The sequence below is a fragment of the Cenococcum geophilum genome, assembly GCF_001692895.1.
Source record: "Cenococcum geophilum 1.58 unplaced genomic scaffold K441scaffold_1, whole genome shotgun sequence".
NCBI lineage: Eukaryota > Fungi > Ascomycota > Dothideomycetes > Gloniales > Gloniaceae > Cenococcum > Cenococcum geophilum.
This window is the reverse complement of record NW_027137559.1, coordinates 163657-189816: the sequence shown is the minus strand read 5'-3', so window position 1 is coordinate 189816 and position 26160 is coordinate 163657. Positions and strand designations below refer to the sequence as shown.

Genomic DNA, 26160 nt, shown 5'->3' with positions numbered 1-26160 from the left:
GAGTACTAGTACAAAGAATTACTAATAGGCTAAGAGTAGGCACACTAAGAGCTAAGTGGCTTACTAAATTAGAAGACAAAGAGAATCTAGGGATTTTAACTAGGTTTAAAGAACAATATATAAAGGGCTATTATAACGTAGTAATAAGAAGATACTTCCTTATGGACAGACCGTATATACTTTAGTAGCTATACTAAAAGTGGTATAGGTAGAGGCATAATAATAAGTGGGAAGATTTCTATATATAGTTAGATAAAAAAGTTATCTAAAACCACCCAATTATAGAAAAGGCCATAACGTATATTAAAGGAGCCTTAATTATAATATTAAAGGATTTAAAGGAACGCTTAGAGGACTAGAGGAGTAAAAAACGCATTTTAGTACCTATAAATAAAGTTATAACGTTTAGATTAGTATAATAAAGGTTTAAACTTAGGGATAAAGATAAACTAAGAGTTAACCTAAAGCACCTAGCATACTATACGTTATTATAGATTGCGTGCGTAGATAATATATACAAAATATATAAGAATCCGAAGGAAAAGAATTAGAAATACCCTATAAGGATATACTAAATAACGGATAAGTAATAGTATAGGAATGCTAAATATATGCATAGATGGTATCTAGCAGAAGTCTAAAAGGAAGGAAGTTTAGTACTTTAACTAGAAAGATTTCTTACGGAAGAATACTTAGATAGATAATAGTAGTAGAAATGCCTAAAAAATATGTGTCTATAGTATATTAAAGATAAAAAGCGAACTAGGTATTAGCTAAAGAGTAAGCTAAGTATACTAGGATTAAGTAGCTAATAGTTAGGAAAAGTAGAGGCCTATAGGACTAGAGGGAGCTAGTAGTAGAGCCTTAGACCCTTAAAGGAATTTAAGGATAATACCTAAATTTACGAGTTAATTAGTAAGATTAGCAGTTTAAAGCGTTAATAGATAGTAGAGTAATACAAAACCATATCTTACTAGTAGTAGTTAAGAGAATGGGGCTACCTTATAAATAAAAGGAGCAATCTTACCTATTAGTTACAATTTTAGGAGATCTAATAACCTATAGAGGAGGGATTATTAATCTTAAAACAGGACCTATTTAAATAACTATTAAAGGAAGATAAATTAAGATATCTTTTAATATCCTACTATTAGGATAGGACGAGGCAGTATTAGGTATGCCTTAGTTATAAAAATATAATCTAAGAATTAATTAGATTATAGGTTAGGTTAATATTAGAGATACTTAATACCGTAAAATATAATAATAAGCCAAGTTGGTATAGTACTAAGTAGGAGTAACCTATAAAGAAATAGAGAAAGGACTAAGTTATATACTAAAGAGATACTATAAATATGGTAAGAAACTATGGTTACCGGAAAGTAAAAAGCTATTAGAGTATATAGCATAGAACTATAAGATAGAGTTAAAACTAGGAATAAGTCTAAAGTTCTTTCTAATTTATAAGCTTACTAAAGAAGAGGGTAGAGCGTTAAAAGAGTTTATTTAGGAAAATTTATAAAAGGGATATATTAGACTATTGCAGTTATTAGCAGGTTATCCAGTACTATTTATACTAAAGAAAAATAGCAAACTAAGGCTGTGTATTAACTATAAATAGTTAAACAGTATTACTAGGAAGGATAGATATCCTTTACCCTTAATTAGTAAAATCTAAGATAAAATAGGCAATACGCAAATCTTTATAAAGATAGATCTAAGATAGGCGTACTATTAGATTAAGATTAAGGAAGGTAATAAATAGAAAGTAGCCTTTAGGTTAAAGGAAGGACTATATAAACTATTAGTTATGCAATTTAGGCTTATAAATGCACTAGTAACGTTTTAGAAGCGTATTAATAGTATATTAGGAGAATACTTAGATGAATTTATTATAGTATATCTTAATAATATTATTATCTACTTAATAACTAAGGAAGAACACGAGGAATATATTAAATGGGTTTTAAAGAGACTATAAGAAGAACAGATGCTAGTAGCAATTAAGAAATATAAATTCTTTACTAGGAAGACCGATTTTATTAGATTTATTATTAAACTAGGCTAACTTAGTATAGATCTAAAGAAGATTAAGGCTATAGTAAATTAGTAGGAACTAGAGAACGTTATATAGTTAAGATTATTTTTAGGGTTTTACAATTACTACAAAAGGTTTATAGCGTAGTAGTTAAAGGATATTAAGCCATTTACGCGGTTAATAAGGAAAGAAGAACTATAGGTATAAGGAGAGGAGCAAAAAGAACTCTTTAAAAAAGTTAAAGAGTTGTTTACCTAGGAGCTAGTTCTTAAAATCTATTAACTAGGACTAGAGATGGTTATAAAGACGGATATATTAAACTATATACTAGGGGTATGCTTTATATAAAGGTATTAAGATAAATGGCACCTAGTAGCATACTATAGTTGGAAGATAATACCATTAGAGTTAAACTATAACATCTATAATAAGGAGTTATTAGGTATAGTTATAGTATTAAAAAAATAGAGAGTATTCTTATAAGGTATAGAGAAACTATTTATAGTTAAGACGGATTATAAGAACCTAATAGGATTTTTAATAATAAAGGAACTTAACTAAAGATAGGTTAGATGGGTAGAGATGCTTATAGAATACTATTTTAAGATTTAGTATACTAAAGGTATAGATAATATATAGGTAGATGCTCTAAGCTATAAAGCTAAACTATAAAATAAGGAGAAGCTATTAGGGGCTTTATTATGAAAAGATATAGACGGATTAATTAGGTATAATTATCCGAAAATTATAGTAACTTAAAAAGATAATAAACTAGAGAAAGTCTATAAGACACTAGAAAGCTTTTAGGTATAAAGAATTCTAAAAATATAGCTAGAAGATCTATAGACGGATATATACGAAAATTAAGAAGTAAAGTATATCCTAAGAAGTATAGTAGAGCAGTTTATAGAAGACTTCTATAAGAGACCAACTTAAGGACACAATAAAGCTAAGGGCTTAGTGTTAAGACTCTAGAAGGAATATATTATTAATAGAATCTAAAGGATAGCTAGAAAGGTTATAAAGGAATATCTAGATTATTAAAGGAATAAACTAATAAGGTATAAGCTATATAGAGGGCTATAACCTATTAAAATACTAGAGAGACTATAGGAGGTTATATTATAGGACTTTATTATTAAGTTGCNAAANTTAANAGANNNTATTACCGGATAANATTATAANNTNATTTTAGTAATAGTAGATAAGCTTATAAAGTGGGGATACTTTATAGCATATATAGAAGAAATCTTAGNGGAAGATATNNCTAGAATNTANGTTAAAGAAGTNTTTNTAAGNCATNGAGNACTAAGTAANATTATATTAGATAGAGATCTAAGATTTATAGTAGCATTTTAGGAAGTATTTTTAGCGGAGCAAGGAGTTTAAGTAGTAACTTTTACCGTATATTATCTGCAGATAGACGGTTAAATAGAAAGGTTAAATTAGACGCTAAAGCAGTATCTAAGGCATTATGTTAACTATATACAGAATAATTAGGTATTGCTATTACTAGTTATATAGTTTATATATAATGCAACACCTTAAGAAGGAATAGGCATATTACTATTTAAGGCAAATTACGGATATAAGCTAAGAATATTGTTATTACTATAGTAAGTAAAGAAAACGAGTAGTATAGCTAAAGAAAGAATAAAAACGTTAATAAATCTTTATATAGACCTTATGGAATTAGTAAAGAAAGTATAAAAGAGAATAAAAAAGTACTATAATGCTAAGAGATTTAAGGGACCAGATCTTAAGGAGGGAGATAAAGTATAGCTACTATATAAAAATTTTAAGAGTTAACAACTAAGTAAGAAGTTAGACTATGTTAAACTAGGACCTTTTAAAATTATATAGAGAATTTTACTAGTTACATTTAAGTTAAACCTATTAGCTAAAATGAAGATCTACCCTATATAGTATATCGTAATGCTAGAGCCAGTATATAGGAATGTTAAGCTATTAGTTTATAAAGTAGATACGTATAAAGGATAAGAAGAAGATAAATAGTAAGTTTTGAAGATTGTTAATTATAAGGACATTAACGACGAAATATAGTACGAAGTAAAGTGGATAGGCTATACTAAGACTACTTAGGAGCTATTAGAGAATTTAAAAAATGCTATAGGAAAGGTATAGGAGTATTAGAAGAGATTAGGTTAGGCAGTATTAATAAAAAAGGATCGCTAAAGAATGAGTTACCTAAGGGGGACCTAAAAAGAGTAGTTGCTAAACTACTTAGATCTGTTTCCTTCTCTATTAGAGGAGAATCCGTTTTTTTATCACCTAGTTTCTGTAGACCTTATTTTATAAGTTTCCACTTCTTAGAATAAACCTTTTTATAAACCTTCTTAAGACGAAGTAGATAAGTAGACGCCATAATTTAAATATTTAGAGTCTTCTGTTTTGCGTTACGGGAACGTTTTAACTTAGTAAGGGCTTATAACAGTTTATTATCTAGCCGCATAGTAGTAGATTAAATATAAAACCTTAAGACAAATTAATTAGGGAACTAGACGACTATTAAGAGTAATAGGTTACGTATATTTAGTATTAGAAGTAGAGCGAATGTTATAGGACGAATAAATATTTACTTTAGTGCACTCTAAGTAAAAGGACGGTTGTTGCGAAGATGGGTTCGCTAACGTAATATAGACTAACCCCTCTTTTAAACAACGAGAATANGGAGACGGTATAATCTTACTAAGAGATAATATTGCAGTAATAGTGCGAGCACGACGTTGGGCGTATAAAGAAGAAATTGCTTTAGGTATAATAAGCAATAATATTAACTAAATTAATTAGATGGATATTATACCTCTAGTAAATAACTTAGAGATGTTTTAAATCTTTAAGGACGAAGATAAAGAGGAGGGAGATAGTATTACGGATGCTTTAAGTACAATATTATAACTACTTAGAGAAGAGACGGAAGAAGCTAGTTAGTTAATTTAGGCACGGTCTAGAATAGAGCCGATAGAACTATGTAACGAGAAATAGTAACTAAGGTTATATAATATGCTATATATTAAACGAGAGGAATAAGAGGAACTTACGTACCTTATATATAAGACGTATATTACGTATAAGAAGGATTTTATAGGAGTACGGTTGTGTATTTAAGGACCCTTAATCCCTACTTAAATAGTTCCTTCCTTATAGTAATTCTTAGAATATAATTAGAGTTAATCTATTAGGCAACCACTCCACTAGTTATTATTACGTTGTTAACTTTTGTACTTGTATTTCCTACACACCTAGCCTATTAACGAGCCTATTATAGTTCCTGCTACAAAGTTCCGTTACACAAAGTAGATAAGTAGATGCCGCGATTTAAGTATTTAAAGCCTTTTGTTCTACGTTACGGGAACGTTCTAACTTAGTAAGGGCTTATAATAGTTTACTATCTAGCCGCGTAGTAGTAGATTAAATACGAGACCCTAAGATAAATTAATTAGGGAACCAGACGACTATTAAGAGTAATAGGTCGCGTATATTTAGTATTAGAAGTAGAGCGAACGTTATAGGATAAATAAATATTCGCTTTGGTGTACTTTAAGCAAGAGGACGGTTATTGTAAAGATAGGTTCGCCAATATAATATAAATTAACCCCTCTTTTAAACAACGAGAATACGGAGATGGTATTATTTTACTAAGAGATAATATTGTAGCAACGGTACAAGACTGGCGAGCTGTGGAAGAAAGAAAGGATGCTTTAGGTATTATAAGTAATAATGTTAACCAAATTAATTAAACGGATATTATACCTCTAGTAAACGACCTAGAGATGCTAGGTATCTTTAAGGATAAAGATAAAGAGGAGGGAGATAGTATTACGGACGCTTTAAGTACAATGTTACGACTACTAAAAGAGGAGTTAGAGGAAGCTAGTTAGTTAATATAGGTAAGGTCTAGGATAGAACTAGTGGAACCATATAATAAGGAATAGTAAGTAGAGTCACGTAATATAATCTGTGTAATCTGTATAATCTATAAGATCTGCAATAGAGCGAGTAAAGCAGATAGAGTAAATAGAGTAACGACTTTCTTAGGAGTACGGTTGTGTATTTAAGGACCCTTAGTCCCTACCTAGATAGTTCCTTCCTTGTAGTAATTCTTAGAATACAATTAGAGTTAATCTGTTAGGCAACCACTCCACCAGTTATTATTACGTTGTTGACTTTTATACTTGCATTTCCTACACACCTAGCCCATTAACGAGCCTATCGTAGTTCTTGCTATAAGGTTCCGTTACACTAAGCAAGGGGTAGCGGCGGGGCCGCGAGCGGCAGTGGCGGTGGTAGTGGTAGTAGTAGAGGAGGAGGTAGTAGTAATGGTAATAGTAATCTATATACTATATTAGCTAACGTTTAAGATATAAGGCATTGCAAAACGTATAGTAGATTAAGCTACCAGCTAAAACCGTTGTTATTATTATTATTATTATTGCCGCTAAGAGGTATTATAGGAGAGGAATAGGGGGTAAGGGTAAGGATAGGGGTAGGGACGGGGACGGGGACGGGGACGGGGACGGGGATAGGGACGGGGATAGGGGGAGCGCGAGCGCGGTAAGGGCGAGGGGGGCTATAGAATTGGTTAGTAAACGGCCTCTCTAAGTAGGGAAGTAGTTAGAAGCTTAGGTTAATTTACTAAAGCTTTAATTAACCACTTAGTATAGGAAAATACTTATAGAGGACGCCGGACGCGACCTAAATATAGGGCTCCGCGATAGAGCGTGGAGGCGGCGGCGAGAATGGTCTCTTTACTAATTAGAAAGTTTATTAGGTGCGAAAGCACCTAAGCTATAAAAGGAGTTATTATAAACAATTTTTAAAAAAAATTGGTGTTGTTATAAAGAGAACTTAGGGGCATAGATAACTATAAGTACTAGCTTATCTACTTTACCTTTATAAATACTTACCGTAATCTAATACTTATTTACCTTATTAATTAAGTCATTAGCATAAAACTTTTAAAGACTTTTATAAACTCCTAAACTAATTAGAAGACTCCTATAAACTCTTAGGCCAATTAGAGCACGTTATAATATTTTAAGTAGAGGTTATAGGTTTATAGGTAAGATTCTATATAAAATCCGCTATATAAACTCCTACTAACTCCTACTAACTCCTACTAACCCCTATTAACTCCTGCTAACTCCTAGACTAATTAGAATACGCTAAGGTAAAAATATTGCCTTTATAATATATTACTAGGACTTCCACTAACTTCTAAGCTATTGTTTAAAACTGCCATTATATAAAACCCTAAGCTACCTCTATCTATAATTCTGTAAGGAAATTCTCTTTACCCCTTAGTATTGCTTTTCTAACACGCCTAGATCTAGTTTTTGGAGTAAATATAAGTACTATATCTACATTTATATCCCTCTCCTATATAACTGTTTAATATTTAATAGGTAAGTCCCTTTAGTTACTAGCTTGTCTTTTCTAGCTAGGCGTTAAGACCTATAACTAAGATGCAACTGAAACGGTAGGCTAAGAATTAAGAATAGCTATAACTTAAGAGTTAAGAACAGCGACGACTTAAGAATTAAGACCGGCTGTATCCTAGGAGTTAAGAACTGCGGCATCCTAAGTATTAGGAGCAGCGATATTCTAAAAGCCTATAGCGGACATACTATGCGTTATAGGCGTAGAGATTAGTCTCTAAATATCCTTAAGTACCTATACCGCGCGTTTAATACCCTTTAGTATAGCTAGAAGTGGAGTACTAAATAGAGAGCTTGGCGCGCTAATCCTACTAGTAACCTAACTTCTAAGTAGCGAAGCTAGTATATCTACTACGCTCTATACTACCTCCTATATAGCAACCTAAATAGTAAGGCTATTATCCCGTCGCCAAACGTGCGTAGTATACTCCGCCGGTATAGACGGCTGCTTTAGCAACTTGCGTACTACTAAGGCCTCGCCCTAAGTAGCTTTTGCCCGTCTCTTCTACGCTAGATTGCTTTTATAAGTTATCTCAGTTGACTCAGACCCTCGGAGAGAAAATCCACCTTACCTCCTGAGCCAATAAGCGGCTGGCACCGCCACATCTAAGCCAATTAGCGACTGGCGCCGCAGCTAATGTACGCCGCAGGCGTTAGTGCTTGCGCTAGCTTTAGCAGCCAATTACAGAGCGCCGAGGTGGATTCCTCTCCGAGGGTCTGAGAGATTATGGGCGCGTTTTATAAGGGCTGTACAGCCTCACTGGTGGACGACAGTTGTATCGCCTTCGACGTCGTACTTCGACCCCTAATACAGCGCTTCCCAGCTCGCCAATACCTCCATTTGAAAGCTTATCTTCCTACTCTATATTGCATTCGCAATGGAGCCCAGCCGGCCCCTAATACCCCTACAAACGTTCCTACAAACGTCCCTACAAACGTCCCTACAAACCTGCACGAACGCCTGCACGAACGCCTGCACGAACGCCTGCACGAACGCCTATATAAAGCTCTGCTCAAAGCTCTATACAAAGCCGTTTACAAGGCCTTTAAAAACAAGCCTAAATACAAGGTCTATATAGGGAAGCTCTCTACTGAAAGCTTTGCTCCGCTCGAAGCTCTGTTCGAAGCTCTGCTTAAAGCTCTACTCGAAGCTCTGCACGACGCTCCACTTAAAGCTCTATCGAAGCTCTGCTCGAAGCTCTGCTCGAAGCTCTGCACGACGCTCTGCTCGAAGCTCTGCACGACGCTCTGCTCGAAGCTCTGCACGACGCTCCACTTAAAGCTCTATCGAAGCTCTGCTCGAAGCTCTGCTCGAAGCTCTGCACGACGCTCTGCTCGAAGCTCTGCACGACGCTCTGCTCGAAGCTCTGCACGACGCTCTGCTCGAAGCTCTGCACGACGCTCTGCTCAAAGCTCTATTCTTAAGGCTCTGCACGGGCTCTGCTCAAAAGCTCTGCTCAAAAGCTCTGCTCAAAAGCTCTACTCAAGGATCTGCTTAAAGCTCTACTCAAAGCTCTGCTGGAAGCTCTACTCGAAGCTTAATACGGAGCTCCAAAACTCTCCTAATACGCAGCACTAATATACTAGGAAGTCTCTATAATCGTCTACACGAACGGCTCTATAAACGTCTATACAATTAACCAACCAAACGCCCATACGAACGGCTTTATAAACGTCCATACAATTAATCAATTAATTAGTCACCCATACGAACGCCCGTACGAATGTCTGCACGTCCGCACGTCTGCAATCTACACGTCTGTACGCCTACACATAGCTCTGCACAAGGCTCTGCACGAAGCTCTATACGAAGCTCTACACGAAGCTCTACACGAAGCTCTGCACGAAGCTCTGCACGAAGCTCTGCACGAAGCTCTGCACGAAGCTCTGCACGAAGCTCTGCACGAAGCTCTACACGAAGCTCTGCATGAAGCTCTGTACAAAGCTCTGCACGAAACTCTACACGAAGCTCTACACGAAGCTCTACACGAAGCTCTACACGAAGCTCTGCACGAGCCTCTACCTAAAGCTTCCCCCCTACTGCGAAGCAAATCCATACCTACTAGTATAGGTATAGTATAATTAGGTGAGCTGTTTGTAATAGGGTATAAGAGGTACCTTAGGAAGTTTTAGGGTGAATAGAGGTGTGGTGGTAGAGTACGGTCGCTATATCGACGAGGCTAGTTGGGTATAACCGGGTTCAAAAACGCGTCTTTAAACTTTAAGGCTGTACTTCGCCCCCTAATACGTTAATTAGCTAGTTAAATTTACTAGGATATACTAATAGAGGATATTATAATTTAATTGCATTAGGAACTGTAGCTATAGCTGCTATATTAACCCCGTTATAGTTACTTAAAGTTAGTATACGTTAAAAATCGCGCCCGGTTTATAGCAAACGTACGCCCATAATCTCTCAGACGCTTCGTAGAGGAATTTTGGGGTTGCAGGGGGGCTAGGGGGTAGCGCGACGTTCTATTGGCTCAGGAGTTCGTAGGAGTTAGTGCGCGCCGCTAATTGGCTCAGAAGTTCGCACGAGTTGGCAGGGTGGGGCTGTGGCGGGAGAGTGGGGCCATGCAACGCCACAAATTCCTCGGAGAAGCGGCTGAGGCACCTGAGATAATTTATAAGTAGTCCTAACTATCTTAGCTATGCTCCTTAATTACTTAATTAACTAATCGCTATAGGTATCGCGATATCGCTATAAGATAAATAGGGGAGCCGTACTTCCTAGTAAACCCGCCATAAGTGTCTCCTAAAAGGTATTAGGCGTAGTCCTATTATATAAATACGTAAGCTGCTAACGATATTTCTTGTCTATAAATATAGACGATAGTATAGGGAAGCGTTAATATTTGCTAGTATATATTAACTCTGCCTACTTAACCGCCTACTTGTTAATAAACCCTAATATAATATTAGGCTAGGTACCAGCCCTTAGCCAATAAAGCGGTGCTAGAGTATTAGAGGCTAATATAAACGCAGGAAATAATAAGGGATTGCATTAATTATAATACTAATTAGTTAGGGCGCGAATAATATAGTTTAAGACCGCCGGTAGTAACCTATCCTCTCCTAGGAAGGTAAGGAAGGCCTTTTAATAGTATTTACTATTCACCATTTCCTTCTATTTAGTTATCATCTTCTTATAACTAGCTATCTTAGCCTTTAACTAAAATAGAAGGTTGCTATTAGCTATAGAATTGTAACTTATAGCTAATTTCTCTAAGGCGACACTCTCTATATTATTAATGTCGCTAGGCGTATAACTCTAGATAAGTTAACTCTATCTATATCTAGTAGGTAGGCTATTACGTCCTCTTTAAGGCGCTTAAGTAGGCTGCGGCTTTATACGTAGTGGTAGTAGCTTCTATCCTAGCCTATTTACTCCCTCTATATTAAACGCCTAGTACGGTAAGAAGATAAAGCCTATACTAGTGCAATTCTTTTTTTATCCGCCTTAACTAATCCGCTGCCACGTATTACCCAGGCTCTTTATAATTAGAAACCCCTAAATAATTACGCACTTAATATTAGTAACATTTACACCCATGCTAAGGGAGGTTATAGCTATTATAATTTGGATAATAGAAGAAGGCTTCTTAAACTCTATATACCGTTAGTTGCAATTATACTCCTATATAGTAGCGGTAAACTTCTAGATTACGCTACTAATATAAAAGGCCTTATTATTATTGTTAGCCCCTTTTGTATACGCCTTAGACTTCTAAAGTAGTACATTTTAGAGGTACTCTACTGCGTCCCGAATAGAAATTCGACCATTAATAAAGACTATTGTCTTTAGTATACGTATAGGTATAGGTATTCCGTTACCATCTATATAGTCATCTAATAGAAAATATAGGTTCTTCTATAGGTCTACCTTTTGCCTAGAAATTGGCTATATATATATAGATACGTCCGGACAATTAATAGATATTCTTATAACCTTAATCTAGTATAAATAAACGCCAACTGCTTAGAACCTAGCGCGCGATAGGACTAATCTCTTTACCTTTTTATTAAGTGTTATAGAATAGGTAAACTAGACAATACTTAGACGGAGGATTATTCGCAGCTCGCCTAGTATTAAGTAGGCTGGTCAGAAGCTTTCCCAATTCTTTATTAGATAATATTTATTAATTATAACTAGCCTAATCCGAGACTGCAGCTCTGGCCCCTTTAAGGCGTCCTAAAATAACTTTATTAACGCCTACTTGGGTCTAAGAAGTATATGTGTATACACCCCTTCCTAAATCTTTATAATTAGATCCTTCTCCTAACTTTTTGTCTTAGCGTTAACAAGAACTAAATTAGACTTATTTATCTTCTTAATATTATCTAACTGCTTATCGCCAAGCTTGTTTAACGGTATTATCTAAATAGTAATTTTACCGGTAAGGATAGAATATATATAAAAGATTAGACTTTTACTAAAGCCTATATAGGTAATAAGAAGAGTATTGCCTTTTCTAAATATAAGCTAACGCAGAGTACGTACCTACTTATTACGTGGCTTAAAGTCTTTAAGCTATAGACAGGTTTAAAGAAAAATTCACTAAAGGTAAAGGCTAATAACCTTATACTAAAATAGTACATTCTCTATACACCCTACCTATTGGATAATTAATAGTAATTGCTTTACGCTTAAATCGATTAGCTAACGATTATAATATAGGTAACTCTACTGCCCTACCCCAAGATCTATACTATTAACCCCAATAGTTAGCGCCCTTCTTCTTCTTCTTTGGTTTAGGCCCGTATCTTAGCATCTACCTAGCTTAGCCTAGGGGCTCGCATAAGCTTATTTAATTAGCCTAAAAGTTTATAGAAGTTTGTAAAAGCTCTTTTAATTAGCCTAAAAGTTTATAAAAGTTTATAAAAACTCTTCTAATTAGTTTAGGAGTTTGTAGAAGTTTATAAAAGCTTTTTTAATTAGCCTAAAAGTTTGCAGAAGCTTATAAAAGTCCCTAAAAGAGCGTACTTAACTAATAACGCGCTATAAATATTATATAAGTGTAGTATAATTAGGCGAGCTGTTTATAATAAGGTATAAGAGGTATTTTATAAAGTTTAGTAGTAAATAGAGTTGTAGTAGTGGAGTACGGTCGCTGTATTAATAAGGCTAGTTAGGCGTAACTAGGTTTAAAAACGCGTCTTTAAACTTTAAGGCTGTACTTTACCCCCTAATACGTTAATTAGCTAGTTAAATTTGCTAGAATATACTAATAGAGGATGTTATAATTTAATTATATCGGGAACCGTATGTCAGGTGACGAAGTCACCTCGCCTATATATATTGTTCCGCACAGCCATATCTGGCATCAAGCCAGTCACTCGTTTACCTTTTGCGGGTTTGTGTGGCTGAGTGGTGCGGAGCTTATCACCTCACATAGTGACTGGCTTAATACCCGGGGCCTCGTGGGTTCAAACCTCATTCGAACCCCAGGCTAACTCAGGGACAGCCTATGCCGGTCTACGACCGAAGCGCGAGGCGGCCTCTTCGGGCGCCGTGCTGTAGCTGCTGGGGGTCTAATATATTGGGCACAACGATCGCACGATCCGCGAGCCGGCATTAACCGTAGCTCGGCACTAAGCCGCGCTCCTAAGCCTCACCACGGGACAGGGAATTGCGCCTGTGGACAGTCGCCATTGGGAGGGATGCATTATCAGGTGACGAAGTCACCTCGCCTATATGTATTGTTCCGCACAGCCGTGTCTGGCATCAAGCCAGTCACTCGTTTACCTTTTGCGGGTTTGTGTGGCTGAGTGGTGCGGAGCTTATCACCTCACACCGTAGCTGTAGCCGCTATATTAACCCCGTTATAGTTACTTAAAGTTAATATACGTTAAAAATCGCGCCTGGTTTATAGTAAATGCGCGCCTATAATCTCTTAGACGCTTTATAGAGGAATTTTAGGGTTATAGGGGGGCTAGGGAGTAGCGCGACGTTCTATTGGCTTAGGAGTTCGCAGGAGTTAGTGCGCGCCGCTAATTGGCTCAGGAGTTTGCACGAGTTGGCAGAGTGGGGCTGTGGCGGGAGAGTGGGGCCATACAACGCCACAAATTCCTTGGAGAAGCGGCTGAGGCACCTGAGATAAGTTAAGGGTCCTGTCGGTAGATGCGTGGGCACGTGCACACGCAGTCTTCGACGGGCTTTGGCTTATCTCAGGTGCCCTAACCCTCGTTGAGGAATCGACCTCTGCACCTTGTTATGCATTTTATGCAATAATGCCATAAAATTCTGCCAAGGAAGGCCCCGTGCGCGAACAATCTAGCCAATTAGATAGCACTAGGGGTAAGTAATATAATCTAGGACATATGTGAGGCAAATTTCTCTCTAAGGGTCTAAGAGAAAATAGGCGTGTTTTATCCCTTACATTGTCACTTACGTCCTATAAATTGTGGCCCGTGCGCGCCAACCAACAAGCTGCATTCTTAGGCGGTCAATCGCTCTGCCGCATCACCAAAGGTCTTTACTGAAGCTACGAATATATTGAAATGTTGGTGTATATTATATATAGACACTTATCCTTTGGTGTTGAGCCTATCTACGTGCTCCTGCTAACACGGGCCGTCTTTATATCCTTTGCACTGATGACTGCCAATAATAAGTGGCCCGTGCGAGACATTCTAGGTACTCTACATCACGCCCGCGCACGTTTAATACTTCCCCAACATTTCCCTTCAAGCAAGCCTTTTAATTGATGCGCACGGGCCACAATTTATTGGACGCAGTTATCAGTCAAGGGATAGTGGTATTCAACAGAGTCTACAACCGTACGTTGTTCTTGGCGACCTTTAAGGTCTCCCAAACTCCTTACTATCGCGCGATCTCTTTATTGTATTCACTAAAAGCTTGCAAAGAGGCTTCCTACTCAAAAGCTTCTTAATTTAGCTCTTCCCTCCTGCCTCTAAGTATGCAGAGCAAGTTATCTGCTTCGTATTAATTCTAACTAGTTTACCGCACGATTTCAGGAGCGGGATGGGATGAAAGCTTTGAGATACTCCCTCAAACCGGGATCGCACGCATAAACGTACGTTCCCCGGATCCCACGCGTCATGAGCACGGCATAGATCTGCGTGATGAATCGCAGCAGGTCATCGTCCGAGTAGGTCCTGCCGAGAGCCGGGTTGTTCTCCTTGCCCTTCTTGTCAAAATACGAGTCGCGATCAATGAAAAGACGCCTTCGTTCTGGGTCGAATCGCAGATCAGGACCAATGATGACGCCAACGTAGTTTAGGTCGTATCCCTGAACCGTATGAATCGATCCCACTTCCTCGAGCGCGTTGCTTGAAGCAATCCAGTCGGTCGGGGTGCTGTTCCAGCAGAGCCGCGTCAGGCCGATTTCGATGTCGAACGCGTTCTTGTCCCTTTTGGTCTTCCACTCCCATGCATACCCAGCGACCATGCGTGAAAGGCCCACTTCGGCGTTGCGTCGGAAAATTTCATCTCGCATGTGTGCAACACTGTCGAACGCGCGGAAATCATATTCCCCGAAATCTCGTCTCACTCGTGGAAATGAGAGAGGGCGAGAATCGAGAATCCAGCGAACGTAAGACACGAAGTCCGATCCCGCTTGTACGCGCATCTGAGTCCGAAGCTGAAAATGCCGCTCCGACGCACGAGTATCAGCAACGAGGTCCAACAGCAGCTCCGAGGGTAGATCGGCTGGTCGAACACTCTGCGCTGCGTCTAAAAGGAAGATCTGGTGTCGGCTCTTCGCCCGTATCCAATCAAGTTGAGTCTTGCTGGTATCGTCGCTGCCAAAAAGCTCTCTTGTGATGGTTGCGAACTTGGCGTTGAGCACTCCCGATGGTTGGTTAGCACGTTGATTAAGCCGATGAGTCTCGTCAACCAATAGCAGATCGAAAATTCCATCGAATTGTCCCACGTCGAAGGGTGTCATGACCATTGAGGGGTTAAGCCCAGGCGTCTTCCGGAAGACCTTCTTGATGGAGTCTCGCAACGATTGCTGCGGCACAACCAGGCCGATGCGGAGACCCTGGAGTAGCCTCTGATTGGTTTCGGTGAAGAAGTTAGAGAATCGCGAGTCGCTGTCCAGATCTTCAAGTGAAGTGAATGTCTTGATGTCGACGAGCAATTTGATCATATATATGGCCACGACCGTCTTGCCAGTGCCCGGATCGCCCTGGATCACAATCATGCTTTTGGCGTCTCTCTCGACGTCAATGAGGAACCCCTTGACGATTTCCTCTACCGAAGTTGCTTGATCTTCCGTCAACGCCTTGAATGGTGACAACTTGAAGAGGACGCTGTTTTCGATTTCGGGGATACTTCGCGTGAAGATGCCATCAGCCTTGAGTCGTTCGAAGATATTGCGGAAGCCCTCGCGATACATCTCGCGTTGGTAGTATTTGGACTCCGTGATCCCGTTGTTTCGGTTGAGCACCCGATTGGCACCGTCGCCGGCCAACATTCTGATGAGGTAGGACTCCAAGTCAAGGCAGACCGACTTGTTGAACCTTTCATCGATGATAACGCGAATATTCTTGAGGTGCTGTTTCGCGGGTGTTTCGAGATGCTGACGCAGTCGGCCTGCGGCATTGAGCGATTCCCCAACGTAGATGTCCCTTAGTCTGTTCGGATTGGCCTGTGCGGTGTCACGGCCATCGTCCAATACATACACGACAGGCCAGTTGCCATGTTTCTCGTCGTGGAGCTCCCACGTTGTAACGGCAGCTTTGGAGAATTCAAGCCGCGCCATGTTGGAGTTCATCATACTTTCTGCTGCTTCCTCGGGCCTTGTCCACGGGATACTTCTTGCGCGTGATTTCGAGCTTCTCCAGCACAATCTGCTCAGGATCGGCTCCGATGCGATTAGCGAGAAGTAGACAGTAGGTCAGTACGTCTGCAAGTTCTTCGCGTACGCGCTTCGGGTCAGCTTCGCCGCCCCACTGGAAGCACTCGAGTAGTTCGCCGGCTTCGATCGCAACGCTCTTGGCGAGGTTCTCCGGAGTGTGGAACTGCGCCCAATCGCGTTCAGCGACGAATGCCGCGAGGGTGTCGTGGACTGCCTTGCTAACCATTGGGTTCACAGTAGAGACGAGTGTCGTCCAAGCCTGTATCATCATAGGTAAGTTGTTGAAACGCCATCTTCGCAGATTATAACTTGCCGATGAGAGCTCTGCTCTAAGTCGACTAGTTTATGGTAATATCAGGGGGGGAAATACCTAGAGTCGATAGTATGACAGCACTCTTTGGAGGAGTAGAACTAGTATCTGGGAAATCATAACGGTGGAGGTTGCAACTCAGAGCCAGATTGCGAGAATGTTCTAAAAAGCAATTCTTGGGTCGAAGTTCAATGCTCTTACGTAAATCAACAGAAATAACGCCGATTGCCTTATCTTAGGTGCCTCAGCCGATAATAGGCCCACCCCTTTGCATAACTTCTTACTAATCCTCAGCTCCACGTGCCCTAACAATCCTCTACAAAGCGTCTTAAGAGATTATAGGCGCACGTTTGCTATAAACCGGGCGGTTTTTTAACTATAGGTTATTTTTAAACAGCTATAACGGGACTAACCCAGTAGCTATAATCGCGGTTGTTAATACATTTAAATCTTAATCTTTTCTACTTATATATTCTACTTTATTTGGCCAGCTAGCCTGCGTATTAGGGAGCGATATATAGCCTTAAAATTTTGCCAAGGAAGTTTAAACCCAGGCCTGCCTAACTAGCTCTTCGGGGAAGAAAAAATTGGCTGAAATTGGCACTTGCGCTAACACTAAATCATAGACACTTAAAACTCCCCTACTACCATATATAAAATTATATGCTAAGAGTAGGACTTGTAGAGAAGCGTTCTGCAATTCTAATGCACTAAACCGTATAAAAATTTAATAAGCAGTTGTTTTAATATTGAATAAAATGTGTTATATGCCAATTTCGGCCGCTTTTTTCTTCTCCGAAGAGACTAGCTACATCGGAACCTTAATCGCATTTCCCTACCAGTAAGCAAGTGGTCTGTGGGCGAACACCATTTTCAAAATAACGTGTGTATATCAATATAATCAACTATCAATTACGCCACTACCATGCCTCGAAAACGTGCTAGAATTGATGCAGATCTATCAAAAGCCTCATATATCTAAGCACCGGAGGGGGGTCCCGTGTACTGATTGGTCAGATTCTTAGAACGAAAACCGACGTTGCAAGGGATAGGCTTTATGAACGTAAGAGCCAATGTAAGGTAGCCAGAATCAGGCCCTGCTTTCAAAAACCGCCGCAGCACTCTCCAGAGCACCATTGAACTCTTTTACTTTCTCTAATAGACCGCCACCATCTGATCCCACGTCCCTTGCCCGGTTTTCGAGTAGCATCTCCAACGGCATCTTGGGACCTTCATTCTCTCTTCCTTCTTTCTCAGCATTTTCCTTACCTCTCAGCACCGCGGCCTCGATATCGAACATCGCTGCATTGATATCATCTCGTTCTTTCTTGGATCTCACCCGCTCCCTATGTTCAGTCCTGATTTCGTCCATTTTTAAGGCTAAATCTTCTCTCTGCTTCCTAATCGATAGGAACTCTTCTCTAAGCCTTAGCTTCTCCCTTAGGACCCCTTTCAACCGCCCCTTTAGCGCTGTACCCGCATCTACCGCTTCTGTAAGTTCAAATAGTCGATCTGAGAGTGAGGCGTTAAACAGCTGTACCACGCCTCGTTTACGCTTAAGTTCAGAACGCACGGTTTGACTGACGGCGACTTGAGATTGTTCATGGAATTCTGTAATCCGGTGGGACAGTATCTCTTCTGTGATCTGGGCAAGGACATCAACCGCATTGACGCCCGGAAGACGGATCGAGGAGTTTATAGCTGCTGCAGCAACATATGCACTGTCTTCACCGCCTTCGATATCAGTGTGAGAGCGGGGCTTGGGGTGAAATAGACGGTAGATTGTTATTGGGATAGCAGCGTCACCGCCTCTCTGGCGTTTTTTCTTGGGCTTGGAGCTAGTCGATGGCTTCGGACGTTTTGGTCGTCGAGTATGTGCATTTTCAGTGACGGTAGCAGATTGGTGGAGCTCTCCACGTTCCTGGAGTGTTTCAGTCGCCACCACTTTCATTGGACGTCTACGATGATAGTTAACATCTTCATCTTCGGAAGCATGAAGCTCGTTGTCTCCGTCCGAACCAGGCTTCAGCAGTGGCGCTGGCGCTCGTAGTGACGGTCCAGAGAGGGTTTGATGTCTATCGTTTCTCCGTCGTATTCTATCATTTTCCGGCGATAATTCGTCAAAATCCTCCGCTCCATCCCCTTTTGCGACATTTCCAGTCTCTAACTCCCCCACTACAGGCTCGGCGGACTTTCTTCCTCTCTGCTTCCCCGGTGTATGTTGACTTTTGTCTGGAGACAGCTCATCACCACTTTCGTTATCCTCTTGCGCGGTAGCTTGTGGATCAGGTTTCAATAGCGCTGAATGACGAGCGCCGCCCCTATTGGGTATCAGCTGTTTTGTTTGTGACCGGGTAGTGCGATTTGAGTTTCCGATTCTGGCTAATTCTCCCTGTTGCCTACTTCGTTTTTGCAAGGGAGCAGGGGTATTATCTTCAATGGCGGCTAGCGCTTGGCGTAGTCGATGGCTCTGAAGGGGATCTTCATGCTCATTGATGTTCGGAGTTGCTGGCGTAGCTTCTAATGATTTTGACAATCTCTCCCGCCGTTTCTGATCACTTGACACAAAATGATTCTCATCATTCTCCTCAAGCTCATCCGGTACATCATCGCGATCGGTCATTGATTTTGGGGTTGTGGTAGATCTTGCTCTCGTAGCCCCACTCTTCTGGGCAGATGTTCTGTGTTCATCGTCTTGCTCCAATTCGTCCTGTTCTAAATCCTGCGCAGCTTTTGCTTCTTGCTTGCCTCTTTTCCTTTTACCAGTTACAGTGGGCGTAACAAACAACAATGGGCTTTTCGGTTTGGGGTTTTTGATCGACTTCAATTTCCCCGTTTGCGCGCTGCTGTGAATCGGAACCGAAGCGCTCCGGCTTTGTCGGGGAGATTCACCTCGCTTTTGTATGCTCGCCTCAACTGGCGTTCTGTGCAATGACGGTCGTGGTGGAATGGTTTTAGGTGTTTGACTAGAGGAGGGGCGTGGAGGTAGAGGTTGTGGAGTCCGACGCGATGAGCGCTGTGCAGGCAGCGAAGGTGCGCCAAATTTAAAACCAAAGTTAACGTTCTGCAGCTGTTGGGTACTATTATATAGTCAATAAGAAGCCGCTTAAAGTGATCCTTAGATGGCATACCCAGCTCCACGCTGGCGCATTCGGCGGCGCTCTTCTCGGTCTAGATGAGGGTTGGTTAGCGCTTCCTATAGAGCTACCTTGTGCACATACCTTTAGGTGCCATAATTGAAATACTATGAAATAATGTACTAGTTGCGGGAGCGCGTCATGATTTCCGGGCGGCGGACGCGCTCGCCATACACACAAACACCATCGGTGAAATGATATTCCATCCCCGTTCTGTGAAAGTTCCGAAGTTTCAATTGCACGTCACCTCTCTTAATAACCTGGTATCCCCGCTACTGTTGCTATGGGTTGGTGGTGGAAGAACTCTGATGGCCCATCGGAGAATGATGCTGTCAGCAAGCTTGATCCTGCCCTCCGCCAATTTCTCGATAAAGAAGCTCCTGTAAAATACACACCTAGCTCTCCTCCAGATTCGTATTCTCCGCAATCACCACTTGCACAAACCCCTCAACCTATACAAGTGGTACACAAACCACCTTCTGAGGATGATTCGAATCCAAAAGTCCCAAGCGAATCGCTTTTTCCGGACGGCCGATATGCGCACCTTTGGAAAACTTACGAGCCCCAATCGGTCATCGAGTCTAGGGGGAAGTCAGACCAAGAAAGGTTATCTGATATCGTCGGCGTCTACAATGATCGAAAGGCCTCTGTTGGCCGAATAGCTCTCGAAAATTGTGCCTTGGAACAGTTAGCGGTCTCCGAATGTTTCACTTATGGCTCTTGGGCATCACGCGCAACATTATGCAGGACAGAGAACAGAGCTTTTGATCGATGCTATGACATGCAAAAGAAGTTTCTAAAAGCATTAGGATATTTAAACATCGTAGACAGATCAGTGGAAGAAGAGGAGAAAATTCAAATTCATGCGGATAAGTTGTATCGACGGATGATTGAGCAAGAGGAAATTATGCAAAAGGCAAAGAAGGAGGGAAGGCCAATACCGGAATTCCCGTCTGTCATGTCTAAAGAGAATATCTTTGCCGCAGTGAATGGAAGGCCACTCATCACCGATCCGGAAGGTCCATCAACACCTTCATGCGAGCACACTTCCACCATCTGGGAAGGCGTAGCCGAGTCAACACGGAAAGAGTATGAGAAACGGCTAGAAAACCTATCGCCCATCGAGAGAGCAGTGGAAGAGAGGGCTATAGAAGGAGAGCTGGCGGCTACAAGGGCATATAGCAAACAGATTGAAGCAGAGTTCATCAAAGAAAGAATACATAGGTTGCAGCGGAAAGAGGAGGGAAGAGAAACAATCGGCGACACTATTAAGGGGTGGTGGGGGTGGTAGGAGGAACTACTGTGGGTTAGGGCATATACTGGACGCAGCATTGACAATGAGAGATCAAGAGATTTGGGTCTATGTTAAATTTTGACTAATCTTTATTACGATCATGTTGGAAGACTGTCCCCAATTTGGACTGTACATAGGGCTGGATAACCATGTAGCAAAGGCCGTGTATGAAAAATGAAATATACAAGAAGGAAAGAAGAATTGAATTCAAGTATCTGAAGCCTATCTAATATTCGGATAGCCTGTTGGACTTCTGTTACTGTCAGCACCGTCTGTACTACTTGCCGTGTCTGATCTGTCCTGCCCGCCTGAATCTCTATTACATGGAAAGGAAGAAGGTATATCTATTGAGCCACAATCCACGTGACATTCCGTTCGGAATCTTCCACACCACCACACTAGTATACTTCATTTGCGGCTCCATCCCTTAGCAGGGACTAAAGGCTGAAACGCAAGGGCTGAAAGAAGAGCTGATTCTTGAGAAGAAAGAGACGACATCGATCCAGGAACTCTGCGAGAGTCTGCCCGAAGAGTTCGCGATGTATTTCAAGCACGTCCGCTCCCTCAGCTTTAACCAGACTACTAATTATGGATATCTACACGACTTATTCAGCAAACTCTTACGCCGCAAAGGTTACGAATACGATCACGTTTTCGACATAGCAGAGCTGAAATTCTTGGAGCGTCGCAGGGAAAGGAGAAAAATATGAGGAGGGGATGAAGTTTCTGGCAGCTGAGGCCATATGCGCACGATTGGGTTGGCCGAGCAAATAAATACTAGTTGCAGCGCTCAGCGCTGACCCATGTTTGCCGGAATGGAGTTGAGTACCTGTTGCTCACAGGAAATTGTAAATCACGATAACCCTACAGCCCAACGCCGCCTATCCGAGCGAAATCACCCTAATAACTCAGGAGGTATATCTGCAAACTTAAAGAAGTTGTGCTCCAACACGCGCCCAAGACTTACTCGTCCCTGCTGGTCCTGGACGAGCATATGACAGAGTAGTCCTGCTAAGTAGTCATTTTCTTCCTCGTAGTCAAGAACGGAATGTCGTGAAAGAAACTCCCATAGATATTCATACTGTTCGTCGGGGGTTTTGGCTGGAGAGAATGGAAATTAGCATATGGAACTAACTGGTGGGATAATCATTCGCTGTACCGAAAAATGATGATTGCTTTTTGCCCACGGGAATTGAGAATGGCGGATGTGTAGTTACAAGCTCGAACATCTATTAACGAGTTAGGACTAGGGTATGAGAAGTAATAAAGTGCTAAGGGATCTTACTAGACAGCCTATACTCCAGATATCTGATTGCATAGTAGCAGCCTGTTCTGCCAATAGCTCTGGAGCTCTAGAAGTTACGTGATTCGCTACGCCCTTCTTGCATCCAGAGAAAGCTGTTGCCGTTTTAATGTCAGTTTCTAAGCCCCCGCTATAGTTGCTTTTGGCGGAATGGAGTTTTAGACTAACCTTCTCCAAGATCAATTATCTTAACCTTTGATGGATCAACCAGGTCCTTAAACGAAACTGATAAGAAAAGACGCTCTGGCACTCCAGCTGGTAAAGCAGACCCATCTCTTGACAAGACTAATCCGCTCCGGTGATCACCAAGAAAACGTTGCATGGACTCTTTTGTGAAACTAGAAATATCTGATAGACCAAGTACGAAGTTCGCTGAACAGACATCTGTTATTGCACAATGATATTAGCATATTGTCTAGGGTTCCGTTAGTGTTGGCTTGAAGTGACTGACCACCATGAGCAAATCCGCTATCGTGTAGGGTCTTCAGCGCTGTTACGCACTGTCTACTTAGATCTATTGCAGTATTTGAGTCTAGCATTCCATACCATAATGACTCAACGTAATCTCTAATTGACGGCCCGGTGACTTCCATGACGAGACAAAGGTGATATCCGTTGGGAGATTGAGTCCAGAAATTACCCAGATACTGAACAATTGTCGCATATCGAGCAGATTGAAGAATCGCCAGCTCAGAGTTGGTTTTACTACTTTTTTCGCTTTTCAGGATTTTCACTGCCACCCAGCTGTTGTATGTTCTACCATGTCGACGATTATTAAGTTAGCAAGCAAACATAGCATCAGAAGCAGGAAAGTCGTACGTTACAGACACGTCTTTAGCCAACCAAACAGTAGAATATCCACCGTGACCAAGTTTAGCGATAACCTCGTACTTATCATCTAGCATCTGGCCAATGGCGATCGGACAAAACCCGCCTATGCGGTAGCCTTCTACCTTTTCCACCCCTTCAATGTATTGGCATCTGTATTGCGGTAGCGAATTCGGAGCCATTTTTATTTCATCAAATTAGATAAGTCTTTGATGCTAGTTTCTGAGGATGGTAATCGTGGCGATGGTGGACTGGTAGTGATGCAAGAAGCAAGGAAAGCAGGCATATGGTTTGACCTCTTCACTGCCTTTGCGCCCAGACCTAGTTAGGCAACAGGGTGGTAGGCAAAGGTCGACAAAAACGTGGTAAAAGTACTCCAGGGGAACCCGAACGGCGTAGCGGCGCGGCGAATCCGGCGAAGCTACAATTCCTCCAAAAGGTAGACGCCCGGACCGACCAGGCAGCACCAGTCCTATTCAGGCAGACCGTTGAGTTGCTTAACCCGCCTCAGCAGAGCAGAATCCGGCGTTCATTTTAGACTACTCGATTACCATGTCACAGTCTCGGTGGTGACATTACTTTGGGAACGTCGAACCAAAATGTCTGCTGGTAAATCGTGGGACTGGGCTTGACTATGAACCATTAGCAGAAATTCGATCAAAAGGAATTCAATGGCAAGATTCTGGGATATGCAAAGGAAATAACAGTAGGAAAAGGGCCTGTTCCAAGGTGCTCAAGCTAAAAAGAGAATAAACTTATCCGAAATGGAGACTTGAGAGGCCAAGGTTTTGCTTGTCTGAGAGTAGTGAAATTGTAGGACTAAGACTAAGACAAAGGTAGAGGTAGGGGCAAAAGTGTGGTTAATGGCGAAAGCGAGGTCATCGGTACACGCTCTTTCCCTTAATGACAGCCGCAGAGCTACCAAAATGCTCTGGTAGTAATGAGACTTTCTCCCTTAGTGCTTCCCTACGGTCCGTAGTGACCCACATAGTCCTCCATAGCTTTTAGATAACTACTTTGTGAGTAGGCCTAATCCATACTTCAACAAATCAAAATCACATAATATACATGCGTGCATGATCATAGGTGTTTTAATGCCAATAACTTTAGTTACCCGTTAACTGCTTGACATAATTGCCGAGTGAAGGAGAATGAGATGGCAGACTTCCCAACGAGAAAAGTCACATATTCTGCCAAACGTCACGCTAACCCAACCCTTTGAATGCCATAACACCCTTTCCAGCATTCTTGTCCTTCCCCTTATTCCTCTTCCTTCTCTTCCTTCGCTTCCTGCTTTGTTCCTCCTCGCTACTCTCCTCGTCTTCATCATCGCTATCTTCTTCATCACTACTCCCAACCACCCTCTTGCCCGTTCCAACATCCTCTCCATCCTCCTCATTAATCTTTTCATGCCACACCTTGATGGTTTGCCCTCCACCACTGATCATCCTCCCAGTCACATCAAAGCCCAAAGCAACTACTGCCTCCGTCTCATCGTGTCTGAGTTTCGCGACAACCTTATTTGGTCCCAACTTCACAAAGTTTAGTCCGCCATCTCCCATTCCTACCGCAACCACCTTTCCTCCCAATCCCAGGCCCTCTGGCAATAACGCCAGGCTATCCAAGCTCTCCCCACCTCCTGCCCCTCGATCTAGAATAATACGTTCATCTTGATCATCCCACACGCCTCGCTCCCACAGGGTTAGAACACCTGTACCGCCACCCACAAGAACTTTCTCGCCCTTGCTGCTACCCCGTGCCGGGAGACCATCAACGAACACGCTACTGAGCAGCTCTTCTTCCTGGTCTTCACTTCTGACCAACACGCCACGGCGAAGATCGGTGATAGCGAGGGTTGTCCCACCTGTGCTGATCCATTGCTTACTGAATCCACTTGTACTGGTTGGGGATGGTGGGAGAGGAGTTAACGAAGAAATATAGTCGTCATGCGGATGGTGTGTTTGGCTGGGCTTAGGGGCAAGCATTGAATTTGCGGTACGTAGGTCGTAGATATGAAGGGCAGAAGAATCGGTTGCCAGGAGGAGAGTTTGTGGGGAGAGACAATGGAGGAGAGCTGGTGGATCGGGGGTGCCCTTTGAACTAGTTCTAGTTAGCTAGAGAAGCCAATTAAGAGCCGCAATAATCTACGAGATAGAAGCTGCGGGTAATTAGGATATGTTGGGAAGGCATACGTGTCGAGCGGCACTGCGATTTTGGCAAACACCTGCCCAGTTGCTGTATCGGCGGCTTTCACCAACCCATCCGTGCCTGCGGAATACAATTGCCCGCCATCAATTCCAAAGCTCAAGCTCCTACAACTCCCTTTGTGCCTTCGTGTTCTCCATGCCGTTTCTATCTGTCCATGGCCATTTTCCGAAACTGTCACATGTTCGTCGCTACTGTCGTCGCTAGTCGGAGGAAGGAGAAAGGTGTGGACGTGGCCCCCCGCTAGCCCGACAGAAAGGATAGGCTCAGTAGGATGGATTGCTTGGGTAAAGAGGTCGGAAGTGAGAGGTAAAGTACAGATTGTATCGAACATGGGGAAGAGTTGTGAGGGTTGGTGGTTTAGTTTTCAAGCTGTGGCTCGGAAGTTCTGCGGAGAAGTTTGGCTTAACGCGAATCTGATTAGTGCCATTTTCTCTTCAACGACTCACACCTGGGCACTTCTACTTCACCAGAAACTGGAATATGCTCTTCTAACCTCAATAAGGGTTTGTTGCCGACCTAAAGGTGGCACGGCCACATTTACCTTCATGCTTATCTACGTCAGGGAGGCTTGTCATTTCAATGTCTCAGAGGCTAAGAGGCTGGAATTCTGTGACACAGATTAGTGGGAAATGGTCTAGTCAAGATATCATTGCCTTGTCTTATGTAGTCTTTCCATCTATTCTTTCCATCTATCAGCGTTGTTTTGTGCTACGCACCTCTTATGCAAAGTCACTGTTTCATACGATCCCACATCATAC

At 41.7% G+C, this 26160-nt stretch overlaps 6 protein-coding genes across 6 annotated transcripts; 2 read left to right on the top strand and 4 right to left on the bottom strand.

Moving 5' to 3' along the window:
• Positions 1 to 14471: 14471 nt before the first annotated feature.
• On the bottom strand, positions 14472 to 16548 carry K441DRAFT_532512 (uncharacterized protein; the record flags this gene model as incomplete). The annotated part of the gene is made up of 3 exons (XM_067642237.1): positions 14472 to 16201; positions 16244 to 16256; positions 16456 to 16548. The coding sequence occupies 3 exons, from the start codon at positions 16546 to 16548 to the stop codon at positions 14472 to 14474; spliced, it is 1836 nt and encodes a 611-aa protein (XP_067510179.1).
• Positions 16549 to 17465: 917 nt separating this feature from the next.
• Positions 17466 to 19900, bottom strand: K441DRAFT_624584 (uncharacterized protein). The gene is made up of 3 exons (XM_067646081.1): positions 19854 to 19900; positions 19764 to 19803; positions 17466 to 19712 (listed from the first exon to the last, which is right to left on the bottom strand). Exons 1-3 carry the CDS (start codon positions 19864 to 19866, stop codon positions 17723 to 17725), a joined length of 2043 nt encoding a protein of 680 aa, XP_067510178.1. The 5' UTR covers positions 19867 to 19900; the 3' UTR covers positions 17466 to 17722.
• Positions 19901 to 20016: 116 nt separating this feature from the next.
• On the top strand, positions 20017 to 21306 carry K441DRAFT_650097 (uncharacterized protein). Its single transcript, XM_067646979.1, has one exon. It carries the CDS (start codon positions 20053 to 20055, stop codon positions 21058 to 21060), a length of 1008 nt encoding a protein of 335 aa, XP_067510177.1. The 5' UTR covers positions 20017 to 20052; the 3' UTR covers positions 21061 to 21306.
• A 244-nt stretch (positions 21307 to 21550) lies between these two features.
• K441DRAFT_650096 (uncharacterized protein) lies at positions 21551 to 22020 on the top strand. Its single transcript, XM_067646978.1, has one exon. It carries the CDS (start codon positions 21603 to 21605, stop codon positions 21771 to 21773), a length of 171 nt encoding a protein of 56 aa, XP_067510176.1. The 5' UTR covers positions 21551 to 21602; the 3' UTR covers positions 21774 to 22020.
• On the bottom strand, positions 21551 to 23376 carry K441DRAFT_599537 (kinase-like protein; the record flags this gene model as incomplete). Its single annotated transcript, XM_067645152.1, has 6 exons — positions 21551 to 22164; positions 22223 to 22292; positions 22349 to 22461; positions 22535 to 22750; positions 22818 to 23122; positions 23195 to 23376. The coding sequence occupies 6 exons, from the start codon at positions 23374 to 23376 to the stop codon at positions 21959 to 21961; spliced, it is 1092 nt and encodes a 363-aa protein (XP_067510175.1). The 3' UTR covers positions 21551 to 21958.
• A 674-nt stretch (positions 23377 to 24050) lies between these two features.
• On the bottom strand, positions 24051 to 25775 carry K441DRAFT_599535 (WD repeat-containing protein jip5). The gene is made up of 2 exons (XM_067645151.1): positions 25387 to 25775; positions 24051 to 25294 (listed from the first exon to the last, which is right to left on the bottom strand). The coding sequence occupies exons 1-2, from the start codon at positions 25731 to 25733 to the stop codon at positions 24400 to 24402; spliced, it is 1242 nt and encodes a 413-aa protein (XP_067510174.1). The 5' UTR covers positions 25734 to 25775; the 3' UTR covers positions 24051 to 24399.
• Between the last annotated feature and the right edge of the window lie 385 nt (positions 25776 to 26160).